This window comes from Elgaria multicarinata, chromosome 3 (genome assembly GCF_023053635.1).
Source record: "Elgaria multicarinata webbii isolate HBS135686 ecotype San Diego chromosome 3, rElgMul1.1.pri, whole genome shotgun sequence".
In the NCBI taxonomy this organism is placed as follows: domain Eukaryota; kingdom Metazoa; phylum Chordata; class Lepidosauria; order Squamata; family Anguidae; genus Elgaria; species Elgaria multicarinata.
The window spans coordinates 123,954,102-123,977,945 of NC_086173.1; the positions used below are offsets into that span (position 1 = coordinate 123,954,102).

At 42.3% G+C, this 23,844-nt stretch overlaps 1 protein-coding gene across 1 annotated transcript in view; it reads left to right on the forward strand.

Moving 5' to 3' along the window:
- The window catches only part of LOC134395453 (protein SSUH2 homolog), a 32,851-nt gene extending 13,675 nt beyond the window's left edge, over nt 1-19,176 (forward strand). Inside the window, exons 3-13 of the mRNA XM_063121616.1 lie at nt 1,003-1,095; nt 1,876-1,957; nt 4,026-4,155; nt 6,942-7,002; nt 8,971-9,095; nt 11,681-11,743; nt 12,731-12,819; nt 14,323-14,415; nt 14,651-14,756; nt 15,979-16,092; nt 18,492-19,176. Of these exons, the coding sequence (XP_062977686.1) occupies nt 1,003-1,095; nt 1,876-1,957; nt 4,026-4,155; nt 6,942-7,002; nt 8,971-9,095; nt 11,681-11,743; nt 12,731-12,819; nt 14,323-14,415; nt 14,651-14,756; nt 15,979-16,092; nt 18,492-18,632 (1,097 nt within the window). The 3' untranslated portion in view covers nt 18,633-19,176. The remainder of the gene's footprint in view (nt 1-1,002; nt 1,096-1,875; nt 1,958-4,025; nt 4,156-6,941; nt 7,003-8,970; nt 9,096-11,680; nt 11,744-12,730; nt 12,820-14,322; nt 14,416-14,650; nt 14,757-15,978; nt 16,093-18,491) is intronic.
- Nucleotides 19,177-23,844: the final 4,668 nt, after the last annotated feature.

Consider the following 23,844-nt stretch of genomic DNA (forward strand, 5'->3'; position numbering starts at 1 on the left):
GTAAATGTTTTGCTCATATTCAGAAAGAAAACAGACCAGGAAAGCTAGCTCAAAGAGGTTTGGAATGTAAACTGTTGGGATATGATACACAAACAAAAGGCTATCGTTTGTGGTCTCCATATCACAAAAGTGTAATTGTGAGCAGAGATGTAGTTTTTCATGAACAAATGCAGGAAACAAAACAGTATGTAAGTTTGCCTGTAGAACAGAAAGCTGTAGAAACAGAAGAAATTCCTGAACAATCTCAGCAAGAGAGGGAGGGGGAAGAAACTGTGGAGGAGGAAACTATGCCTGTAACTATGCCAAGACGATCAGAAAGGGAACGCAAAGCTCCAATTCGTTATTCAGATGAATACCAAAGCAAACAGGTTTCTCATAGAGCTTTACTAATAGCCTATGAACCTACTTCATTTGAGGAAATGGAACCTACAGAAGCTCAGGGCTGGCATGAAGCAATGTCAGAGGAAACCAGTATCAATGGTAAAACACAAAGAGATGCTTTTAAAGCTGGGTCTCAGATTGTAACACAATTTAAACAACATGCGCAAGAGGAGGACTGTTAAGTATATGAAAAGAAATACTTGCTTAGTCATTAAAATTGTGTGTGTATGGCTATCTCAGGGTTAAACAGAGAAAGTCTATCTGTGGGCAATTACCTTGAGATAGAGGCTGTTCTGGGAACCTTGCCAAGATACTAAGTTAGCCTCATCACAGCTGTATGTAATGTAGATAAGAATTGTGTAGATCTGTATATAGTTTCTCACTTGTGTAAAATGGAACTGATCACTGCTTACTGATCACTGCTCTATGATCACTGCTCTCTGTGTATGCCTCAATGTGCTGATCTGAACTGATCTGAATTGAACTGCACAGAAGCCTGAAGGAAATAAACCAGCTCTGCTGTGTAAGACCTGCGTGATGTGTGTTTGTTTTCTGAGCACAAACAGAGTTCCAGAGAGATAAAAGTTCTGGCACAATAACCCAACACTTTCTGTGCTGTAGATGCATCTAGTGATTCATCTCCCTTTGAAGGAGCCTCTGCACCCCCTTATGAGCTGTTGGACAACAGACCTATAGATGAAGAGGAAGATTCTGGTGGGTAGAGTCTCTCTCTCTCTCTCTCTCTCTCTCTCTCTCTCTCTCTCTCTCTCTCTCTCACACACACACACACACACACACACACACACACACACACACACACATTATTATTATTATTATTATTATTATTATTATTTATTCAAATACAACTAAGTCAAAGTTACTTGTATAAATTTGAATTTGTCTTTTGTTAGTTAGAATTTCCCAGCAGCAGCAGCATTTTAACCAGATAGGGGACAGAAAAGGGAAACCAATAAGATTAAAGTATTGGGGAGCACATTCCCATTAAAGGTGCTTAAAAAATAAATTAAGACAGAAAGCTCTGGCGTGGGCTGGTCCATGAAGTCACGAAGAGTCGGAAGTGACTGAATAAACAACAAAATAAATAAATAAATTAAAAACAATTTAGCAGTGGAATATTGAGTTTTCCATTTTCTCTCTCTTCTTGAATATTCAAACAAAGGAAGAGCTCTAAGCATTCAGATTACATACTCAATGTGGAGTGTTTTAAAAACAACAACAACACTCCACCGTGGGGTGGAATTTTCCCACCAGACAACACATTTCTCAACGATGGTGTAAAAACTCCACCGTGGAGTTCTAAAACCGCTGTTGAGAAACATGTTGTCTGAATTGAGCCAGATAGTCTCTATATGCAGACCTTTCATTATTGAACAGTATTCAGTGGCCTTAGCTCATTTGTTCTGTCTTTGAAACAATGGAAAAGGGGAAGAGTTGCTAATATATCTGTCTATTTTGTCTCTTCTTGCACTACAGGAAAAGAAGTCTTGTGTGGTTCATCTGATCAACTGCCCCATGAAGAACATGAGGGACTTCATTCACATCTAACAGAACGGAAGTAAGTCGTTTCTTTATAAACTGCTTCTGCCTTTTCATTCAAACTGACAGGATGACCCTATTGGTGAAGGTGATGGTTAAAACCATTGATTGGAATCTTGGTCTAACTGACACCTGATGGCATGTATTTCTTTCCCATAGATGATATTCAATTAGCAAAATCTACCCAAAGCAGGTGTTCTTTCTTTTTTCCTGAGAGAAGAAAAAAAAAAGCTACCTTACAGGGAGACATTTGACAGGTGTAGCTATGCCCATGACAGGAAAATGATAACAACTTTAGAGTTGCTGTATGATTCCAAATAATTCAGAACTAACCTATTGTGTCTCTTCTCTTTTTTTAACTTTTATTTACTTTCCATTGTTGCCAGTTTTGGTAGTAAGTAAGTAAGTAAGTAGATAAGTGATATTTAAATAAAATAGTAGATTTACATTTGCTTTCTCCCAGCAACTCACAATCCAGCACTGAATTTTTGTGTGTGGAAAAATGATGAACTCCATTCAATTCTGGTGCAGAATACAAATTCTTGGACTCAGAATTCTTTAATTATAGGTGTGCGACTTTTGCATCAGGCTGCAGTTGGTTCTATTAATAAATAAATAAATAAATAAATAAATAGTGAAGTAGATCTCACAACCTTGAAGTTTGCCTTCCCCCTGTGTATTTTACACCATGTGCAGTGAAACAGGCAAACTTAAGATGTGACCTTCTATTAAGTTTAGTTTTATTTACTTTGTTAAAAGTATTTTCTATCCCACCTGTTAAACATTCAAATTCATAAGGCAGCTAGCCATATAATGTTACCATAAAATAACAGCAATTGAAACAATAGCAACAGTTACAACAGACAATGAACAGTGGCAAGGTAACACACAAACAAAACAGAAGCGGCACTGAAATACATTAAAGGGTGGGTGAGCTGGGTGGGAAACAATGTATTCATCTTCTTTCTAGAGGTTATCAGGGACGGGGCCCAGTAAACAGGCAGGGAAGGGCCGTAGCTAGGGATGTTTGGAGTTTGTAAGATACATTCTGTCTGTGTTTTCCGGATTGTCATATGCCTTTTGTTCCATCGTCCACTCATTGACAGAATCATTCCCCCCACCCTAATTTCCAAAATTTGCACAAATCTGTAAAAATGTGAAAAATCCCCTAAAATTTGTAATAATAATAATAATCATCTCCCCAGGATGCACATTTTCATGCTTTAGCCTATGGGGGAAATCTGCATTTTCAATAATTTTAAAATATTGTTTTACCTATTTTTCTACAAATAAATTTGTGTAAAATTATGGGGTGGGGGGAAGGGGAGAACAGTCCAGAATCTGCGGAATCTGTGTGACTCAGGAAAAGCCAGTCTGCCATGAAATCCATGGGCGGATTCATAGAAACCTAAACTCATTTGATTGCGTTGCAGATTTCTACAACATTCCTGGCTATAGCTTAGCAGTACAGCACCTGCTTTGCCAGCAAAATGTTCTAGGTTCAGTCGTTGGTATCTTCCCCAGGTAGGAAAGACCCCTATCTCAAAAGCTAAGAAGCCATTGCCTGTCAGTAGAGACCATACTGAGCTGGCTGGACTGATGGTCTCGCTTGGTATAAGGCAGCATCCTGTGTTCTAGAGGCAAGGCATCATGGTTGAAAATGGGCTGTTTCTTGTGACCACTTAAGGACACTCTAAGTAAGGCTTTCTGAGATGATTTTAGTGGTCAGCAAGTTTGGAACAGGTAGCACTTCAAACACCCTGGTCCCCAGACGTGTAGGCCTTTAATGGTGAAGACTAGAATCCTGAATTATGCCTGGAAGTGGAAACCCAGTGTCATTGTTTCAAGGCAGGCAAATTATTGTCCCTAATGCTTGGCCCAGTTAGGAACCTAATCTATGGGAGAGATTCATGCATTGCCCCACATGAAGGAAATGCAGTGAGAAAAATGGTAAAGTTTGAAGCAGCCATTATAGCCTTTCTAATTTAATTATACACAGGAAATTTAAAGCTCTAAATATCAGGGGGATAAAGTTATCTAGTAATTACTGCAACTACTAATGAAATATGCTTCTGTTTCCTTTCTAGCATCCTCTCTGTTTCTGAGTATGACGTTAAGGAAGCCTTGCTTCGCTTTGCAGCCAGCAAGTGTTGCTATAGGACTGCCCCGGCAAAGGGCATGAATCTCCAGAAACTCACTCCTCTCAACACATATAGAGTATGTATCATACCTCAGGAGAGCCTGGTAGAATCCAATTTCGGTGGGGTGGAGGAGATTCCATTCTGGGTTTTAGTTACAACCAGCCAGAGGTCTAAAGGAGCTATCCACAGTGCTGGATCCTGGTCCCCCAAAGTTTTCAGCACCTTGGATAGGTCCTTTAGGTTTCTGGCTGGTTGTAATTAAAACCCAGAAAGGAATCTCCACCCCACCAAATTCGGATCCACCACCTTCCCCTGCTGTAGTTGTATAAGAAGAACCATGAAATCTGTGCTGGAATCTCTCCTTCTAAGCATATGGCTACAATCTGCAGGTGCTCAGTGGTGTGCTATGAAAAGTATTTCATGTGCTGCAGCACATTTTCTAATTGAGAGGTGTAGGGGCTCACCTTTATCTGGAGAAGGGACCAAAGTCAAGATGTTTTAGTGGTAGATGACTTGCTCTGTATGAGGAAGGTGCCAGGTTTAACCCTTGGCATCTCCAGTAGAAAGGATCAGGTAGCAAGTGATGGGAAAAGATTTCTGCATCTGAGAACCCAGACAGCAGCTGCCAGAAGGGATAACTGAGGAATCCAATCTTTGAAAAATTCGGTTGTTGTTGTTTCTAAGTGCTTTACAGAGATTAAAAACCATTAAAATACATTAGACATTTTACAGAAAAATATATAGACAGATAGCACAACCACAGTCAAGATATATCTAAAACCATGTTTTAAAGATATATAAATACCATAAAAATATATCAGCACCATGTACACTGATGGTGCTATATAAATAAATAAATAAATAATAATAATAATTGTAAACAATCAATCAAAAAACTCATCATATGCTGCCAAATGCCTGAGAGAGGAGAAGGCTCTTAAACTGCTGCCCAAAAGATAACTATGTTGGTGCCAGAATTGGGGAGGCCACCACTGAGAAGGCTCTCTGCTTTGTTGCTGCATTCTAAGCCTTCCCTGGTGGAGGTACCCAGAGGAGGGCCTTAGATGCTGACCATAGTGTTACAAATAGGTTCATGTCTAATCATCAGTACCTCTCAGATTTTGCACTTCTCCAAAGGTTGTAACATAGCTCTTGGCAGTTCAAATGCATTAAATATGTGTTTAAATGCATATTTCTTTTATATATATATATATATATATATATATATATATATATATATATATGAGAGAAAATATTGGCAGGCATTTAAATCAGATTATTATTATTATTATTATTATTATTATTATTATTATTAAATGTGCTGCTTTTAATAATGTATTAGTTTTAAATGTTTTAATTAGTTATATGTATTTTATGGTGTTTGCATTTTTGTTGTACCCCGCCTCGATCCAGAGGGAGAAGTGGGTAACAAATAATAATAATAATAATAATAATAATAATAATGTTGAAGGAAAACATATATTTAAATACATTTTTAAAAAAGTAATATACTTTTAAACTTTTGCAGATTAATGTAGAAACGGAAAGGAACAGAATTATGAGTAAAAATATGAAAGTGATACAGACTGAGAATAGTTAATTTCATCCATTCCTAGCATCCAGTTGGAATAGACAATATGGGGCTAGGTCAATACATAGTACACTCTCAGTCCGAGCAAGGCTCAGAAGCACTTTTGTCTGTTTCATGTGGTGCTGAGTTCTGGCCTGGTGCTGAAAGCGGACGTGATCAATGAGCAATTCCACAATTTAAGTCCTGGGTAATTACCATCTGGCATTTAGTATCTAGCAGGGTTTAGGCTTGGTGACATTTCTTTTCCTTTGGTCAAGATATAAATATTGTTATGAGTTTGGCTGTCTCAGTTATTGTAACTGGGCCATAACCAGACAACTAATGGTGCTCATGGACCTTAATAGAGTAACATTCGTATTCCTTCATGGCTGGAAAACTCTCTGTAAGAGCCTATTGACTCTGATTGTATGCTTGTAAATCAAAAATGGTAAAGATGATACAGTGCATTCTCTCTCTCTCTCTCTCTCTCTCTCTCTCTCTCTCTCTCTCTCTCTCTCTCTCTCATATAAAAATGAAACCAAACCCAGCATTGGGATTCTCAGATATATATTTTTCTGCTTGGAGAAGAGGAAAGCACTTAAGAATATAATAAATTGTGTTATATTGGAGTTAAGCCACCTGTTTCTTTAAAGAAGTGCTATAGCTGAAATGGGCTGTGTTAAAAGGGGGAACTGTGGACCGAGGCAGGATCTACACTACTGCTTTATAACAGTATTGAAGTGCACTGATAACTGCTGGGGCCCAAGACACATTCCAAATACCATTTTCAAACTGCTTTCAAAGTATTATAATCTGCTTGGTGCAGACCTGGCCCTAGAAGTCAAGATCAACTGTCATGTCAAGATTCATCCCTCCCCCACTTGCCGCACCATTGCTATTAATCCAAGATGTGTGTGTGGTGGTGGTTCCAGTCCTGTAGTGGTGGAGGAAAATCACATTATAAAATCATTGTATACAATCCAGAGGTTACTGGGTGGTATAGAAATGCAGTAAAAATAAATAAATTATATGTACTAGCTCAACAGCACTCTCTTTCTTCTTTACTTCATATGCTGCAGAGCTGAATTGTGCAACATTCAAAAGCAGAGTTTGGGACTGTACTCTGCTGAGCTCTGGGTCCAATTTAAGACCTGATCCACATTGAGAAGCCAGTTGTGGACATCGGCTTTCTGAATTTTAGGACTAGCTGGTTTTGTTCAAAGAATCACTTTGGCTCTGCATTACCTTCCATTACATTTATTTTAATGTGCTTTGCTGTTTTCTGTTCTCAGTATCGTCTGGAGACTTTCACTGAAACTAGAGAAACGTACTCGGCCAGTGGGATTTATAATGGTGAGTTACAAATGAATGAGGAGAAAGCCAATCAAGCCTTGTTATCTCAGAGAGATGCCGCCTTGTACCTTTCTGGCTACCAAGCAGAATGTTGGACTAGAGTGGGAAAGACCTGGATTCAAATAGCTCTCAGCTATGGAGCTCAGTTATTCTTTCTCACAGACAAATCTATGAGTTTTGCCATGTATACGGCCCTGAAATCCTTGCGGGGGAAAGGTAGGCTAAAAATGCTCTTAAATCAAGCTAACCTAATTAGTAACATAATGGTAAATTTTTATAACCATGCCCCCACCCCCAGAAGAGTCCCAAAATCCAGGCAGCTATGTTGATCCATATCAACTATCCTGTTCTGACTGTTTTCTTCTCCCCTAGGTGCAGGTCTTTTGAAGGAGGCCAGTGGGTGGGTGGAGGATTCTTAATAAGCTGGCCTCCCCAGTTCCCTCCCCTCCATGCCCACAGAACCACTCCCTTTCCTTCCTCCGGAGGTCACTGGCATGGTTCTCTCTATGCTGGCTGAGAGGAGAAGAGGACGGGGAGTTTGGACGCTGTCTCAGACCTCTCATCCAGAAATCTGAAAAAACTCCCATGGACCCCCAGATGCTATCCAGGGGCCACAAGATTGCTCTGAGAAACTAATTCTTGCACATCTTCACACTGAGAAATCACAACAGTCTTTGACTTCCATTTCCAGCAGCAGATGTGAGCTTGAGAGCAGCTGCTCTCAGGAGTCATACTTCCTCAAATAGAATTAGATACAATGAAATGTGTTTACTTTGAGCTCAGATTGTGAGAGTTTGGGATGTCTTTCCTTTCAGGAACAGAAAGGATTGCTTATATTCCACTTTGGAAGGGAGCAAATGATTTCATATTGCAGATAATCATTTAAAAACATTCTACGATCTCATGCTATTCAGAGGAAGCTAAACTGCCAGCTCCTTAGCACCAGTTATCTCTGTACAGGGCTTCCACAGAATGGAAGACTTATGTGCAGACTTTGCTCCCTCAATGATAGCTAACAATGGAGAAGAAAAGTAGTACCTGTAAAGAATGAGTTGATTGTTCATTATTTCAATTGATATCCTGCCTTTCTACATATAGCACACACTGCAGCTAGCAACAATGGTGTTAAAACTACAAACACACGCAAACACAACAATAACAGCAGACCAGAGTGTGTGCTGGGGTGTGAACGTTGGTTTGTGCCAATCAGGTGTGGACTTTCCAACTGAAGGGAAAATGCCTATGCTAACCTGAGGCAGGTGTAGGCGAAAGGACTGCACAGGTCAACAGCGGACCTAGATCATTCATATTTGAAGAACCAACCTAGAAGGTCTTACAGCTTGTTAAACCTCTTATCAACTGAATAACAGATGGAAGTAATGTATTGAACAGTTCAAGGCAGGGCTGGCCCAAGACAAGATGTTTTGCTGCCATTCCACCTACAGATGCTGACTGATCTGGCATATAGATGCTACTTCAATGCTGGTGATGGGGCAGCATCCTCCACCTCACTTGAGGGTTGCAGGCTACTTTAGGGGGCACAGGGCAGGTTTCCTGGAACATACAGCACTGTCTTCCAGTACTGGGGAACAGCCAAGGGGCTGCCAGCATCTGCTCCACATCACCCAGCATCTACTGCCTCAGGAGACCATCTTGCCCTGCCTAATGGTACGGCTGGGCCTAGTTCTGTATTGTACACTAGACAGACATTATTCTTTTAGGGTGTTGCAGCTGTGCATAAAACATTTGTAAATGGTTACTCAAGGGAGAAAACAGAGATAATTTTCACTTTCGTATTGTTCTCTTGAAAAACATTAAAAACCAGCAGTTCAGGGAAAGTTGTTGTTCCAGCTGAAGAATCTTTCTCTACTTTGAGGCAAAATATACGTAATTTGTGAACTTTTTGCCATTTTTCTCAAAGGACACCACTCTTCTGACTAATTTTGTGTTGGGGTTTTGGTCTTCTAGGTGGATTTGTGGACTCTCCTGCTGTTGCACCACCACCTGCCCCATGGGAAATAATGGTGGATCCACCACCTCTGTTTACAGACTGTGAAATGCATCTTCCAATACCCCACTCCTATTCAGTAGAGGTAAAAATAAATAAATATGCAAACATTTCCTATTCTACATAGGAAGTTGAATGACATTTGCACTCTGTTTTTCCACCCTTCAAGCCCTTCAAGGCCAGAGCTTTATAGAAAATCAGTGGGGAACTGAACTCGGGTTTCCTTAGTCTACTGTTCTTCAACTAGTGATTAAGCATTTTGACACGCTAAGCCATGGTGGTTAAGCATTTTGAGCTAAACATTATGGCTTACCGTGTCATGTGAACCATGACTTATCGTGTTGTGCAAACCATTCCTAACCATGATGGCTACATAACCATGGTTTAAACACCCTCACTAACCATTCATTGCAGAAGGGTTAGCAGCCTAACCATGGCTTAGTGTGTTGTCTGAACAGGCCCTTAGTATACAATGGTTTTTGTAGAGCTGGGATGGGCAACCTTGGAGGGTGCTGCTTCCCCCCCACCCCATTGCCATGGGAAGTGGCTACACAGCTGCCGGGAATGGCTGCAGTGGTGGAATCCCAATGATTCCTCTGGCAAACAAGGCATGCGGGGAGCACTTGCCCGGTTTCCTAGGAGAATCAGGCTTCCCACAGCCAACCAAGCAGCTGTTTGATGGGCTATAGGGAGCCTGATTCAGCTGGAAAACAAGGCTCAGACTCCCTGCAGCTCACTGTTTCGACAGAAACACTGGGATTCTGCCAGCAGCAACCAACAGGGCCTGGCAAAATCTGGCAGGGAGGGGGGCATCTGTTGCCCAGCCCTGTTCTACAGAATGACACCTTCATCTGGTGAAAGGAAACTGTTAAGCAGCCTAAGAAAGAGAGGTCATCCTTAAAAGCGCCATGCCATGCCAAAACATAAAGACAGCTTACAGGCTACTGCTACTGTTACCAATATGGAAAGTGTATGAGGTTTTTGGCTGGGCTTAGCCTATATTGTTGTACTCCTTTGGAATCTGTTTACTTCAAATTCTCCAAAACAAATAGCAACTTCTAGTCTGACATTGATGGCTTCATCCCCTGGTTTCTGCTCTTGGCAGAGAATGTTGTTTTTACTGTTTGAAAGCATGAGATAATATTTTAGCAGATAGAGATTTTTAAAAAAATCTTTTGGCAAGATGTTATTTCTATTGCTTTATATAGTCCAGTGTATGCATTTCAATTCAAAAGGGTAGTTGCTGTGAAAAAGGGATTTATATCCACCCAGTAGAACAAAGCAAGGCTATTTTTACACAGTGTGTTTGTGTGTGTTTTTAGGCAGGCAGAAAAGCTAATTTAAGTGACCTTGCATGCTTAAGCAACATTCTTGGTAGTGGTGCCTTCTTAAGGCTGCAATCCTACACCCACGTACCTGGGATTAAGCCCCATTGAATTTAGTGGGACTTCCTTCTGAGTAAACATGTATAGGATTGCACTGTGGGTGCAACTGAAATAGGGTGACCATATGAAAAGGAGGACAAGGCTCCTGTATCTTTAACAGATGCATAGAAAAGGGAATTTTAGCTGGTGTCATTTGTATGCATGCAGCACCTGGTAAAATTCCTCCTTCATCATAGCAGTTAAAGCTGCAGGAGCCCTGCCTAGCGTGACCAGACATAAAACAGGGCAGGGCTCCTGCAGCTTTAACTGTTGTGATGAAGAGGGAATTTCACCAAGTGCTGCATGCATACAAATAACCCCTGCTAAATTTCCCTTTTCTATGCAACTGTTAAAGATACTGCAGCCCTGTCTTCCTTCTCGTATGGTCACCCTAAATTGAAATCAATGGATATTTGGTTCCCAGTTAAGTGTTTGTCCCGCCATTGATTTCAATGATAAGTAAGCACATAATAATTTTCTCAGAATTCTGCCTTATGCTTCCCCGCAACAGGTTTATGTATATTGTGGAAACTGGAAAACTTTGTTCATCTGGTCCAATATGAATGTTGTCCTATCATTCTCATGGCTCCCAATATTGCTTGTGCTCCTAATATTTAATTTTATTATAGCATTTCTGGGACTTTTTTTTTAAATGTGCAAATCAAGAGTTCACATTAAGAATATTAGGAATAGAGAAGAAAGAACCTACTTCTTCAACTTGCTTTTGAGGGAGGATGTGCTTCTTTTCATTTTACCCTTAATTATAACTATGAACAGGACATCCTGCCAAAATGAGATCATTAAATTAAAGAGGAAAGTCCAGTTGTCTGTAATTTAGAGAATTCTATCATGGAAGGAAAGAAAAGGTTATGGGTTGGTTCCAATGCACCAACTTTTTTCAATCAATGGAAAAATGCACCAAAGTCATCCTAGAATGCAATACCTGTGTCAATGTTGCAGGAAAAGATCAGGAATTAGCAAGAATCTATTATCCTGCTTGCAGATCTCTCCTGTTATGTTGGAATGTACTTGTTCATTTTGAGCAGGCTAGTAAAGGTAAGCATTGTGTTTTCACATCCAGGGACTCCAGGGTCATAATTAGGAAATGGTGGCTTGTGTAACGGTTTGCTCTTTGTAGCGGAATAATTCCCATCCTCCTGACTTTGTGATAAGATCTGCACTGCGGAAGCTTTCCGAATCGCTTCCAAAAGCTTCAGTTACCCTTCATTCTTTGCTTTGATTTCAGAACTGTCCGAACTGTAAAGGACGGGGTGCAATTATGTGTCAGTCTTGCAAGGGAGCTGGCAAGGTATTTCATGACTGAAATGTTCTATCATTCTTTTCCATGGGTTGCTGAGCATCTGCTCTGGTGCAAAGGTTTTCTCCTCCCCACTGCAGCTCCTCAGGCATCCCCAAATCTCCTGTGGGAGGTTCGAAGACCTTCTGGAGCAGATTTGGAAGCTGCACAGGGGATGCGGGGGTGAGGAAGAGGATGGGGAAGGGAAGGAGAAGGCAATCAGGAGGGAAATAAGCAACCCTGCTAGACAAACTCTGGGCAGGGCTACAAACCATGGTTTAAATAAACCATGAGTTAGCATTATGTGCGAACCAGGTCTTCAAACTTGAATCATTATTTATTTTACTGCTCTATCACAAAGGAAATTTGTGACAGATGCTTGACTCCTCTCTTAAAGGAAAGAAAAACCCACTGGTCATTTTATTAAAAACTCAGGTGTTTTGTTTTGTTTTTAAAAGTTTTGATATTTGCTTATATGCATTTTATTATATTCAACTTAGATTTCAGTTCTTTGCAAGGTGGAAGTTCTTTATGCATATACTTTATATTTGTAAGATTAACTTTTTAAAGGAATATACTATAGATTGCCCAGGATGATGCACAATTTTATTCCCCAAAATTAATGTTAACTTTAAATTTTAAACTTACAGTGGCCTTTTATTTATTTAAATCAGCTTGTGGATCTCTAGTTGTTTTGAACTACAACTCCCATCATTCCTCACCATTGGTTTTGTTGGCTAGGACTGATGGGAGCTGTAAGACCACACATTGCCCACCCCTGTTTTTAAATGGATATTATTTGTATAAGATAGCTGTAACCAGAAAATTAGAAAACTGTTTTATTTTACCAGAGTTTATTTTATTTAATCATTTACTTTTTTATGTCGTTCACTTAGTGGTTGAAAAAAAAGACAAATTTGTACTCAACTGCTTGGACATAAAAAGTGAGTTAGAAAGACAACAACAAAAATAGATTATATTTTGTTTCTTCAAACGTAGAAAAAATGTTCGGCTTGTGATGGTACAGGGACAAATACACAAGAAGATTACAATGTCTGCTCATGGTGTGCAGGCACAGGAGACAATCGGTAAGTGGATAATGGTAAACTATGCTGCCAACCCAAACTTTATTTCCATAGTCATAGTAGCTTGCATGACAGGTGCTTATTAAGTTGTCACATTCTTCCTGAGTTTTTCAGCAAGGCACATTTGTGATCAATTCTGTCCTTTAAGACATCTCCATTATCTAACATGAAAAGTTTTCCACACTCTCCTCATACACAGCCCTTGTGAGAGTAGACCCTCTGCATCAATATTTCTACTTTACAGAAAGTACACAGAGGCAGGATCTACACTACAGCTGTTGGGGCCCAGGACACATGCCATAAATCATTTTCAAACCGCTTTCACAATGTTATATCCTGCTTGGTGTAGATTATTATTATTATTATTATTATTATTATTATTATTATTATTATTATTATTTATTTATATAGCACCATCAGTGTACATGGTGCTGTACAGAGTAAAGCAGCAAACAGCAAGACCCTAGATGTGGCCTAAAGGCTTATTGAAATCATATGGAAAATCTTAAGTTGTTTGATTAGTGTATCAATTACATTATTACGGGATGCCCTCAAAGCCAGTAAGGCCCCAAACTCAGAGGCATCCGATCATCCAACTCAGGGCAGGAGAAGCAGCGGAGGTGATCATTGCCTCCCTCTCCTCCTACCTGCATTTGCCGCTAGATGGGCTTTTAAGGTAGGGTAGGAGTTATCCTGAGCTTCTGTCGTGCTCCTTCTTCCCCACTCCAAAATGCCATCTAGCAAAGGTGTTTCAGGGAGGGACTGAAGGAGCCTGGCAGAGGCTCAGAGAGCTCGTATCCTAGCCTCTCCAGTCTCCTCCTCTCCCCACTCACTAAAAAACCCTCCCCCCCTTCTCTGAGGTTGAGTTCTCGACCTCGGAGGATGGCTGTCATGGTTCTTTCCACACTAGCTGTGAGAGGGAGTGCAGGTGGATCTCTGATTCATCCCTCCAACGTTGGAGCGCTGTCTCCGACCTTGGGCAGGGGAATCTGAACTATCCTATGGCCCCTCAGATGCAGTCTGGGGGGCACTGGACTGCTCCCTAAAACTAGTCAACTTGGAGAGCAATCTTGCCTCTTGCTGCAGAGAACCCCAACACTGGAGTCAGTGGAAGGGAATTATACCAGCTCCAGGACTGGCGTAGACTAGCTTGTCTGGAGACCTGTGGATCCATAGCCTTTGCCAGCATGTACCCTCACCCATCTGTGCCCCCCTCCCCATTTCTAATGTTGGGGATTCCAACAATGGAAATGACCTGCTGTGTAGGTTTCCATGGTGGCTGAGAGGGAGGGTGTGAGGTTGGATCTCCTCCTCTGATGACTCCTAAGATCCCAGGACCATGGGTTCACAACATGTTTGTTTTTTAACATTAGTCATATCTATCTATCTATCTATCTATCTATCTATCTATCTATCTATCTATCTATTTTTTGGCTGGAGGAATTTACACCATTGTTTCTTGTTTTTGCTTTTTTCATGTCCTCATCCCCGTCTCTCCTTCCACAGTTGCTCCAGTTGTCGTAGCAATGGGTGGTTGAAGTGTCGCCGTTGCATCGGGAGTGGCATATTGCTCTTTCATACTGAACTTACAATCACTTGGTAAGTTGAAAATCCTGAAGGGGGAAGGTTTGAAGCCCTCTTCACATGCTACTCCTGCTTCTAGTCCCACACCTGGTGATGCTTCATGCCTCCTGTCCTCGTTCCCACTCCCAAACGTTCCCACGGGTGGAGGCTCTTATGTGGTTGGTGCAGTTACAGATGTCTTGTCCTGCTTCATCCTCCAGTGTGCATCTTAAAAAGAACACAAACGTGTCTCTTCCCATTTTTTCAACAGGAAGAACAATGTTTTAGAACGCATAGCAGACATAGATTCTGGACTTCCGAATCACCATTTTAAGGATGTGGCTGGGAAAGAAATACTTAGTGATGAACATTTCTCGGTAACACAGCTACATGCAAATAGCCTGTGTGTGTGTGTGTGTGTGTGTGTGTGTGTGTTTGTGTGTGTGTGTGTAAGCAAAATTCATTGGAAGTATATATGTACGTTGTACACTCTCATTCATGCACACTAGGCTTGGCTACTGATAGAATAGAATAGAATAGAATAGAATAGAATAGAATAGAATATTTATTTCTTACCCATGTCTCTCTCTGGATCGAGGTGGGGAACTTTAAATACAAAATCCCATAAAATGTGTAAAACTGCTTAAAACATATAAAACTGATACAATATGAAAATAACAATCGGACATGTTAAAAAACATCTGGATAGGCCTGCCGGAAGAGATCAGTCTTTATGGTTTTCTTAAATGCAGCAAGACTATTAAGTTGATGAATCTCTCCCGACAGGCCATTTCATGGTACAAGTAAACAAACAATCCAGAACCACATTTTGTATGCAATCTGATGCACACATAACCATTCCCATATAGCTTTCAGCAGTGTTTGAACCAACAGAGATATTTCAACACTTTAGGATATTAGGTAACTCCAGATATGGAAGCACTTTAAATGGAACTGCAAGTGACATTTTTAAATAAGTGAGCTTCTTTTTATCAAAACTGCTAGGAAGGGAGGATTGTTTTTGAAGACCAATGGAATTTGTTATACTGCAGCATTGACATTTTTTGCTACATCATGTACAGGAAGAGTGCACAGGTTCTTTTTCGGCTTTATGTGCCATAAACTTTAGAGGACAGGACCATCCAGATCTTTGAGCCCTATATAGAAAGGGAGTTTGAGCATACCCTTGAAGGGAGGTTATCCCACCCTTGAAGCACGAGAAGCAGCAACTGCCAAACTTGCCTCTTTCTATACAAGCATTTATTATTTATTTGTTACATTTTTCATCCACCTTTCATCCAAGCAAGCTTACATGATCTTCCTCTTCTCAATTTTATCCTCACAAAAACCCTGTGAAGTAGGTTAGGCTGACAATCAGTGATTGGCTTCATGGCTATGTGAGGCCTAGAACCTGGATCTCCTGTCCTAGACCAACACTAACCACTGCACCACACTGTTTGTATTAATAGTACAGAAAGCCTGTCTTCCACTATGTGCAACCATCTTAAAACAACTATGACATCACTCTTTGGTTACTCTCAAGGGTTTAAAAATATATTACAGAAAGTTTTGTGACATTTGTCTTCATTTGTCCTCCAGGTATATCCTATTGTTGATTTTCCAGAGCCATCAATTGATGATTATTCAAGAGCGTGCATTGAGCAGCACAAAATACAGTTTGCCTCTGGAAGTTTGCATCGAATCCTAAAACAGGTTGGGTGCAAAATGAAATAAATGGATTTTTAAATAGGGGGTTGTTTTGGGGGTATCCCATCTAAGACTCTTCTTGACCCACTAATCTAAGGGCCTTGCTAGATGAGGCCTTAGCGTGCTTTGTGGGCCGGTTTCCCTGCTGTGCTTCCAGATGACGCACAGGGGAATCCGGCGCCAGGCCGCGCTGAAGCCTCCCCTAATGCGCCATAAGCAAAGTCGCTTATGGCGCGCCTTTTTCGCAGCCCCGGCCTCAGGCCGGAGCTGCGAAATGTCTAGCTACTTCCATGGCTTTTTGCGGCTACTCGCTTACTCGCGTGTAGCCGCAGAAAGCCGCGGACTGGCCACAGTGCTGAGCGCTGTGCCCATCGGCCGGGGGAGATCCCAAGGGGGGGGAGAGGGGCAGGGGGAAGGCCGGACCCACCAGGAGAGAGGGGGGGAAGCCGGACATCGACGATGGCAAGGGAGGGGGCAAAGATCGGGGATGGGGCTGCCGAGGGAGGGGGGGCAAAGATCAGGGATGGGGCTGCCGAGGGAGGGGGGCAAAGATCGGGGATGGGGCTGCCGAGGGAGGGGGGGAAAGATCGGGGATGGGGCTGCCGAGGGAGGGGGGGCAAAGATCGGGGATGGGGCTGCCCAGGGAGGGGGGCCAAAGATCGGGGATGGGGCTGCCCAGGGAGGGGGGCAAAGATCGGGGATGGGGCTGCCGAGGGAGGGGGGCAAAGTTCGGGGATGGGGCTGCCGAGGGAGGGGGGCAAAGATCGGGGATGGGGCTGCCGAGGGAGGGGGGCAAAGATCGGGGATGGGGCTGCCGAGGGAGGGGGGAGAAGATCGGGGACGGGATCAGGGATGGCGGATGTGGGGAGGACGAGTGAGCAGGCAGGGGCCTATGGGGAGGGATCAGCAGCGGGTGGGGGGGCTAAATTAAAAAAAAACACCTTACCTTCTCTGCAGTCTTTGGGCCGCACATGGCCCCTTTAAACTGAAAAAAATAATGGCAGACGCTGCAGGGATCGCGAGGTCCCTGCACGTCCGGCATCTGGAAGCCCCGGGAGCGCGCGCTAATGTCAGCGCGCCGTCGCCCCGCCTCCCTGCCAGCTTATACCGGCAGGTCTAGCAAAGCCCTAAGTCTAATTTTGTAAAATAATTTGTGGGGGGGTAGGAACCTTCACTGGATGGGCAACCCACTAATCAGATTTCTTTTCTTATCAAGAACTTTGCATCCCTCAAAAATGTTACCTAAGTGCTGAATAGTTATAGTAATGGTAGGAATAAAGCATCTGTCAAATGAGTTGTGGATTTAATACCATCTAAGACAGAAGTTCAGAACCTATTTCTTTTTTTAAAAAAAGAAAAAAAAAACTTTTTATTTGCAAATAATAATAAGAAAAAGTAAAAAAAGAAAGACTGAAAAGAAAAAAAACCCATAATAAAACATATCAATTCAGAGTAATCATTAACATCTCCCTTGATATAAGGGGAAATAGGGGAGAAAGAACACTAAAGGGGGGAGGATTTAACACTTCTTTTTCAAATGTATATGTCACTATAAACAGCCCATATATCTTAATAAGCATCCATAAGACTTTGATGGTTGAAGGCAATACACTCAAATGTGGCAAGAGCCCCGATTGCTTCAGTCCACTGAGTGATAGGTGGTGGGGGTTTCCTTTCCAAGCCCTCACAAAGTAACATACAAAAAAGGAGTACAAAAAAGTGTGTAATATCCACATACGAGAGACCCACTACTCTGAGAAAACTTATTTAAACAGACACGTGAGGTTTTGTTCTCATTTAAGGCATCATTGAATAGGAAGAACATCAAGTCCTTCTTAAACCCCTGTACTAAAGGGGAAAGAAACAAGTCAGTTGGAAGGGAATCCCATCATTTGGGGGCCACCACTGAGAAGGCCTTATCTCTTGTGCATGCCAACCTAAGTGATCTTAACAGCCAAAGCTTAACACTGATCTTAATATTAGCTTCTCCCAGTCCTAGACATGGAAGCCCCTTTTTAATAACAGAAAGGGAGAAATAGAGTGGGGCAAGCATCTCTCTGATGTACATTTTAGTATTGTTACACCCTCTGCACCCCCAATCCTCTAACTTCAGGAATGTGAGTGTTTACTTTGGGTTCTGCTTCCTTTGGAATGAGATCACTGGAGGTTTAGCAATATTTACACATATAAGCACAAGATGAAGATTCAGAGCTCTTAACACATCCCGATGGTTGCCACTCCCCATTAGCTTCCAGGCTGGCTGTGCTTGATGGGAGTTGTAGTCCAACCTATCTGGAGGGCTACCACTTGGGGCATGCTATACTGTAAAATACCCCAGAAATGTCAGTTAGATGAACACCAAATCTAATTGCAATGTTATACACATAGATATTTCTCTTTTGCAGAAACAAGCAATTGAATTGTTGCCGGTCACAAAGGCTGAATATGAATGGAAAGGGAAACTCTATTCCTTCTATGTTTTTGGAAACGAGAATCAAGTATATACTAAAGACTACCCAGGAAAGTGCTGCTGCTCTCTCATGTAACCCAGGGCAGTCTCTGTGATGTTCAGCTACCAAGCCACACAACTGCTCCCCAGTATTTCTTCTCCACAGCATCTCACAGGATTTCTCCATGCTCAATGACTTTGTTCTCAGGATGATATTATTTAGGGACCCATCCATAAGTATACGTGGTTGGCGTTGTTCCTGGGTGCTATTCCTGCAGATCAGACATTTGTCTCTAACACACAGCTGCATCAGCCGAGCTTTTGGACTAGGGACGTAATGGAAACCAGTTGCCATAATGCACCTTGAGTCCCTGTGCTACCACATTATAGCGCAGAAGATTTCATTCAAAGATTTGGGTTTGGTTTTCTCTGGTCATGCAACAGGAGACATCACGGTGATTATCCTATAAGTTCCTTAAGGAAGTGTCATCTACTCAGAATGGGATTAATTTATCCCAGGTTGGACATCGTCTTTTACAAGCCTCTGTGATTTACATTCCTCTTTGGGCAAAGTTCAAAAGTCTTCTATCTCAAATGCAGGGCCTTCCTAAGTAGGGAAGTTAATGGGGGAGGGAGGATTGATAGAGCGAGATTTTGGCCAGATCTACACCAAGCAGGATATAGCACTATGAAAGCAGAATGAAAGCGGTATGAAAGCAGTATATGGTATGTGTCATGGGCCCCAACAGTTGTCAGTGCACTTCAATACCACTATAAAGCAGTAGTGTGGCTCCTGCCTCTTATATAGTGCTTCATACCACTTTCATAGTCCAATATTCTGCTTGGTGTAGAACTGGCTTTTGAATGGGTCTCCTATCCTAGAGTAGTTCCCCCCCTCCCTGTTTCAGTGCCATATTTGTAGAAGAGCCACAAATCGGAAGCCATTTCCATCTAGAGCCAGGCTGTTGAATCTCTTTCAGCCACAGCACTTCAGCCACCCTGTTGGCTCACACTAGCCAAGGCAGATGGTAGAGTCCCCCACCCCACCCACAATTTCCCTGATGGTGCAGGTTCCCCCCAATGTCATGTTTTGGGGACTTATGCGAACTGCTGCTGGTGAGACTGCAGCCAACGATAGATTTCCACCTATGGAGCTTTCGGTCAAATGCAAGCATGGACAGTCCTCCTGGTGGAACTCCTTTCTATGAATAGAGGCCAGTGGAGGGGCACCTCTGCCTAATCCTAACTCCCCCTGTAAGCTAGATCTGAAGGTTATGATTACACACGGCCTGCTACCAGTTCTTATGGTCATGCAGAGAGCTTCCATGGATGCAGGAGGCTCTCCTGTCCTGGCCACCACTCTGAAAACATATTTGGAGAGGGCAGGGCTGTCCTCTCCTCACATGTTTAAATTCTACACAAATCTGAAGAGAGGGTGATCTGGAACTGTGCAGGAAACCATAAGTGAGAAGCAGGTCGCTATAAGAGAATAGAAGTGGTCCATTCACAGGGAAAAGAAAGGCAGCCTTTGTAGAAGCACTTCATATATCTTTTCTCGTCTCTGGTGTGTAATGATGACAGCTATGTTTGCCATCTTTTTAAAAAGATCCTGCTCCCATGCATATAAGGGCAATATGACATGCAGAGATTAGGCAAGTAAAGCTTTCCCCAGGATAAAACTGAGTGACAGGGAAACTCCCCAAGATCGTAATCCTATGGTCCTTGGGAGGGCATCTCAGGAACAATAAGATAGATGAGGGCTAGATCCACAGTAGTGCTTTTTATTGTGCACTGATAACTATTCAGGCACATCACACATTCCATATGCTGCTTTTCTAGTGTCTGCTTTTTATTCCATATCATCCAAAATACCTCAACAGATGTCATTCTGTGTGCTAAGGGCATAAATACGCAAGAAGGATATAGCATTACCATGATGGATCATATCTGTATGATGCGACATATAGATTTGGTCCAGATCCCCATTTCTGTGGATGAGAGAGAGGTCCATCCTTGAAGGGGTTGGATGCCTCCTCCTAATCCCCACAGAAACCTCTAAGGACTCTTGCCTCTCCAATGTAGGACCTCTGACATCCGAGAGGCAGAAGGGGGGGGGTGGATTGGGAGGCATGTCATACATAGGCAAATTGGAGAAAATCCTTCCAATTCCCAGACTTGCATCCAACACAATCCCCGACTTAATTTTCCTCCCATTGGTTTCAAGGGGAAGAAATCACCCTCCCTCCCCCCAAAGGGAAGAACCCTACCACATACAAATGCTGCTCCCCCTCTCTTCCACCTTGCTGGGTTCCTCCACCTTCCTGTCCCCAGAGTTCGAATTGCTCTATCCTCCATCTACAGTCAGCAGAACCACCACTGCCTCCCCCATAGGAATCTGCTGGAGAACTTGGTTGTCCTTCAAAGGCCCTCATCCCTTCCTTTTGCTGTCTGAGGTATGGCAAATGGGCAAAAGAAAGGGCTCTTTTCTGTTTGGATGCCCAGAGTGTCCAACAGCTATATCCCACCATTATTTGAGTTAAATACTGCCACACTTATGATGTTGTATCTGCTGCTATTTTTACAATGTTACCGTTTGTTTTACGCATAGTTTCCGTGGTTTTAATTTTTAAATTGTGAGTCAGAGTTTCTGTGGGAAGGTGGTAAATAAATTATTGTCATAAATAAAATAATGAAGAAACACACTGCTTGCTTAATTTCTGTGTCAGGATGTTATTAATGGCATCGTAGCCAACAAAGCCTGGTGGCTCTCATTGGGCCTGCTCAGACGTCATATAAAGTCATGGCAGTTCACATTTTTGAGGGAACCACGGTGGCTTAGCATGTTGTGGGAAGGGGAACTGCACCAACAATGGCTTCTTTAACCACCCCAGGGAACCACCCTCTGTAGTGGGGTTAAGGGTCCCCAGGGTGGCTTACTGTGTCATCTGTCATGGTCCCCCATGCTTTAAAATGGCCATTCTGCAAGAAAAAGAAAAAGAAAAAAAGCATGGTGAACATAACAATGGCTGTCCAGAGTGGCTGCAACTTCCAGAAACTCTAGCTGGCACAGACTTTCTCTATGGTCAAGATTGCCATGCACCAACTACAGCGTGCGGCACGACCCAATTCCCATCTCAGTGGCCACTGGGATATGCCACTGCAGACACACAAGGGCTAACCATGGAGTGGGTTAACTATGGGGTGTTGTTCCACAGTCATGTGACAGGCACACATGTCATGGTTTCATTAACTCGCCTTGCTTCCTAGTTGCCCTAAACTCCCTTCACCCGTGTGCCTGTGAACAGGTCCATTGTAACCAACTAGGATTAGGTAAGTTCCATTGCTGATGAAATGCAGACTTGCACTAGGACCCAGTTCTGTCTCAATCACTTACACAGAAGTGTTGGGAAGTTCTGCTGCATGATGACTGCATCCTATCACAGGGTTTCGATGCAGTGCAATTCCACCACACTCAAGAACATGAATGAGGCAGTGCTGCAAATAACTGTTGTAAGCCACATGTGGTAGCACAGCAATATGGTTGGCTTGCATAGAAGTAATTGACAATGATATGTAGAGGTGGGATGTTACCTCGACAGAAAGGAATGACATGGGAGCAGTGACAATGCAAATAATTGGTTGCATCATGGGTTTAGGATGGCTAAATAAGATCAGGACCCATATCCCTTCATGAGGGTTAAGGAGGCTGAAGTTGAAACTTGGGGATCCTGATCCTGTGCTAGATACCAACTTCTATTAGGAATTTTACCTGAACAAAATTACAGAAAATGTGCAGCTCTTGATATACTGATGTCACATTACTGAGCAAATGCACAGAAAAGTCTTTTCACATGACAATGTTTCTTTAAAAGTTCTCCTGCCTAAAATACGTAGTTAAAAGCAGTAGACGGAGAGGTATAGTGGGTGGGTGCCAGTGTTGCAAAAGGTCAGAAGATCAGTAACAACGATAATTCTAGCAAGTCATTGTAGTCTGGGTTGTTTTATGTAACAGGCAGGACACCGTTATGAATGCAAGTAATACACATAAACAACTCCATCTGCCAGTTGAAGGGTCAGTAAGACACTCAGATACAAATTCTGCATATACATCAGGAGTTTTCCTGATGTATATGTCTTTCCGTTGCTTTGTGAGAAAGAAAGTGAGTGCATCTTAGAAGACACTATTATTTATTTATTTATTTATATAGCACCATCAGTGTACATGGTGCTGTACAGAGTAAAACAATAAAATAGCAAAACCCTGCTGCATAGGCTTACATTCTAATAGAATCATAATAAAACAATAAGAAGGGGAAGAGAATGCACCAAACAGGCACAGGGTAGAGTAAAACTAGCAGTATAAAAGTAAGATCAAAATCAAGTTTTAAAAGCTTTAGAAAAAAGAATTTTTTTTAGCTGAGCTTTAAAAAATGTGATTGAACTTGTAGTTCTCAAATGTTTTGGAAGAGCGTTCCAGGCGTAAGGGGCCGCAGAAGAAAATGGACGGAGCCGAGCAAGGGAAGTAGAGACCCTTGGGCGGGTAAGAAACATGGCATCTGAGGAGCGAAGAGCACGAGCGGGGCAATAGTGTGAGATGAGAGAGGAAAGATAGGAAGGAGCTAGACTGTGAAAAGCTTTGTAGGTCAACAAGAGAAGTTTATATTGGATTCTGAGGTGAATTGGAAGCCAATGAAGAGATTTCAGAAGTGGAGTAACATGGTCAGAGTGGCGAGCCAAGAAGATGATCTTAGCAGCAGAGTGGTGAACAGAAACCAACGAACTGATGTGAGAAGAAAGAATGCCAGTGAGAAGAAGGTTGCAGTAGTCCAACCGAGAAATAACCAATGCATGAACAAGAGTCTTGGCAGAAGAGACAGACAAAAATGATCGAATCCTGGCAATATTATACAGGAAAAAATGACAGGATTTAGCTACTGCCTCAATATGAGGAATAAAGGAGAGCGAGGAGTCAAATATAAAGCCAAGGCTACGAGCTTCCTTGACTGGAGTAAGTGTAACATCATTGACAGTAAGAGAGAATGAGAGATGAGGAGAAGGTTTAGGAGGAAAATAAGCAATTCAGTCTTTGCCATATTAAATTTCAAACGACGATGAAGCAACGAAGCTGAGATATCTGAAAGACATGCCGAGATACGATCGTGAACATCAGGAGAAAGATACGGAGATGAAAGATATAATTGTGTATCATCGGCATACAGATGATATTGGAGACCATGAGATTGAATAAGATTACCCAAGGACAACATGTATAAAGAAAACAACAACGGGCCAAACACCGAGCCTTGCGG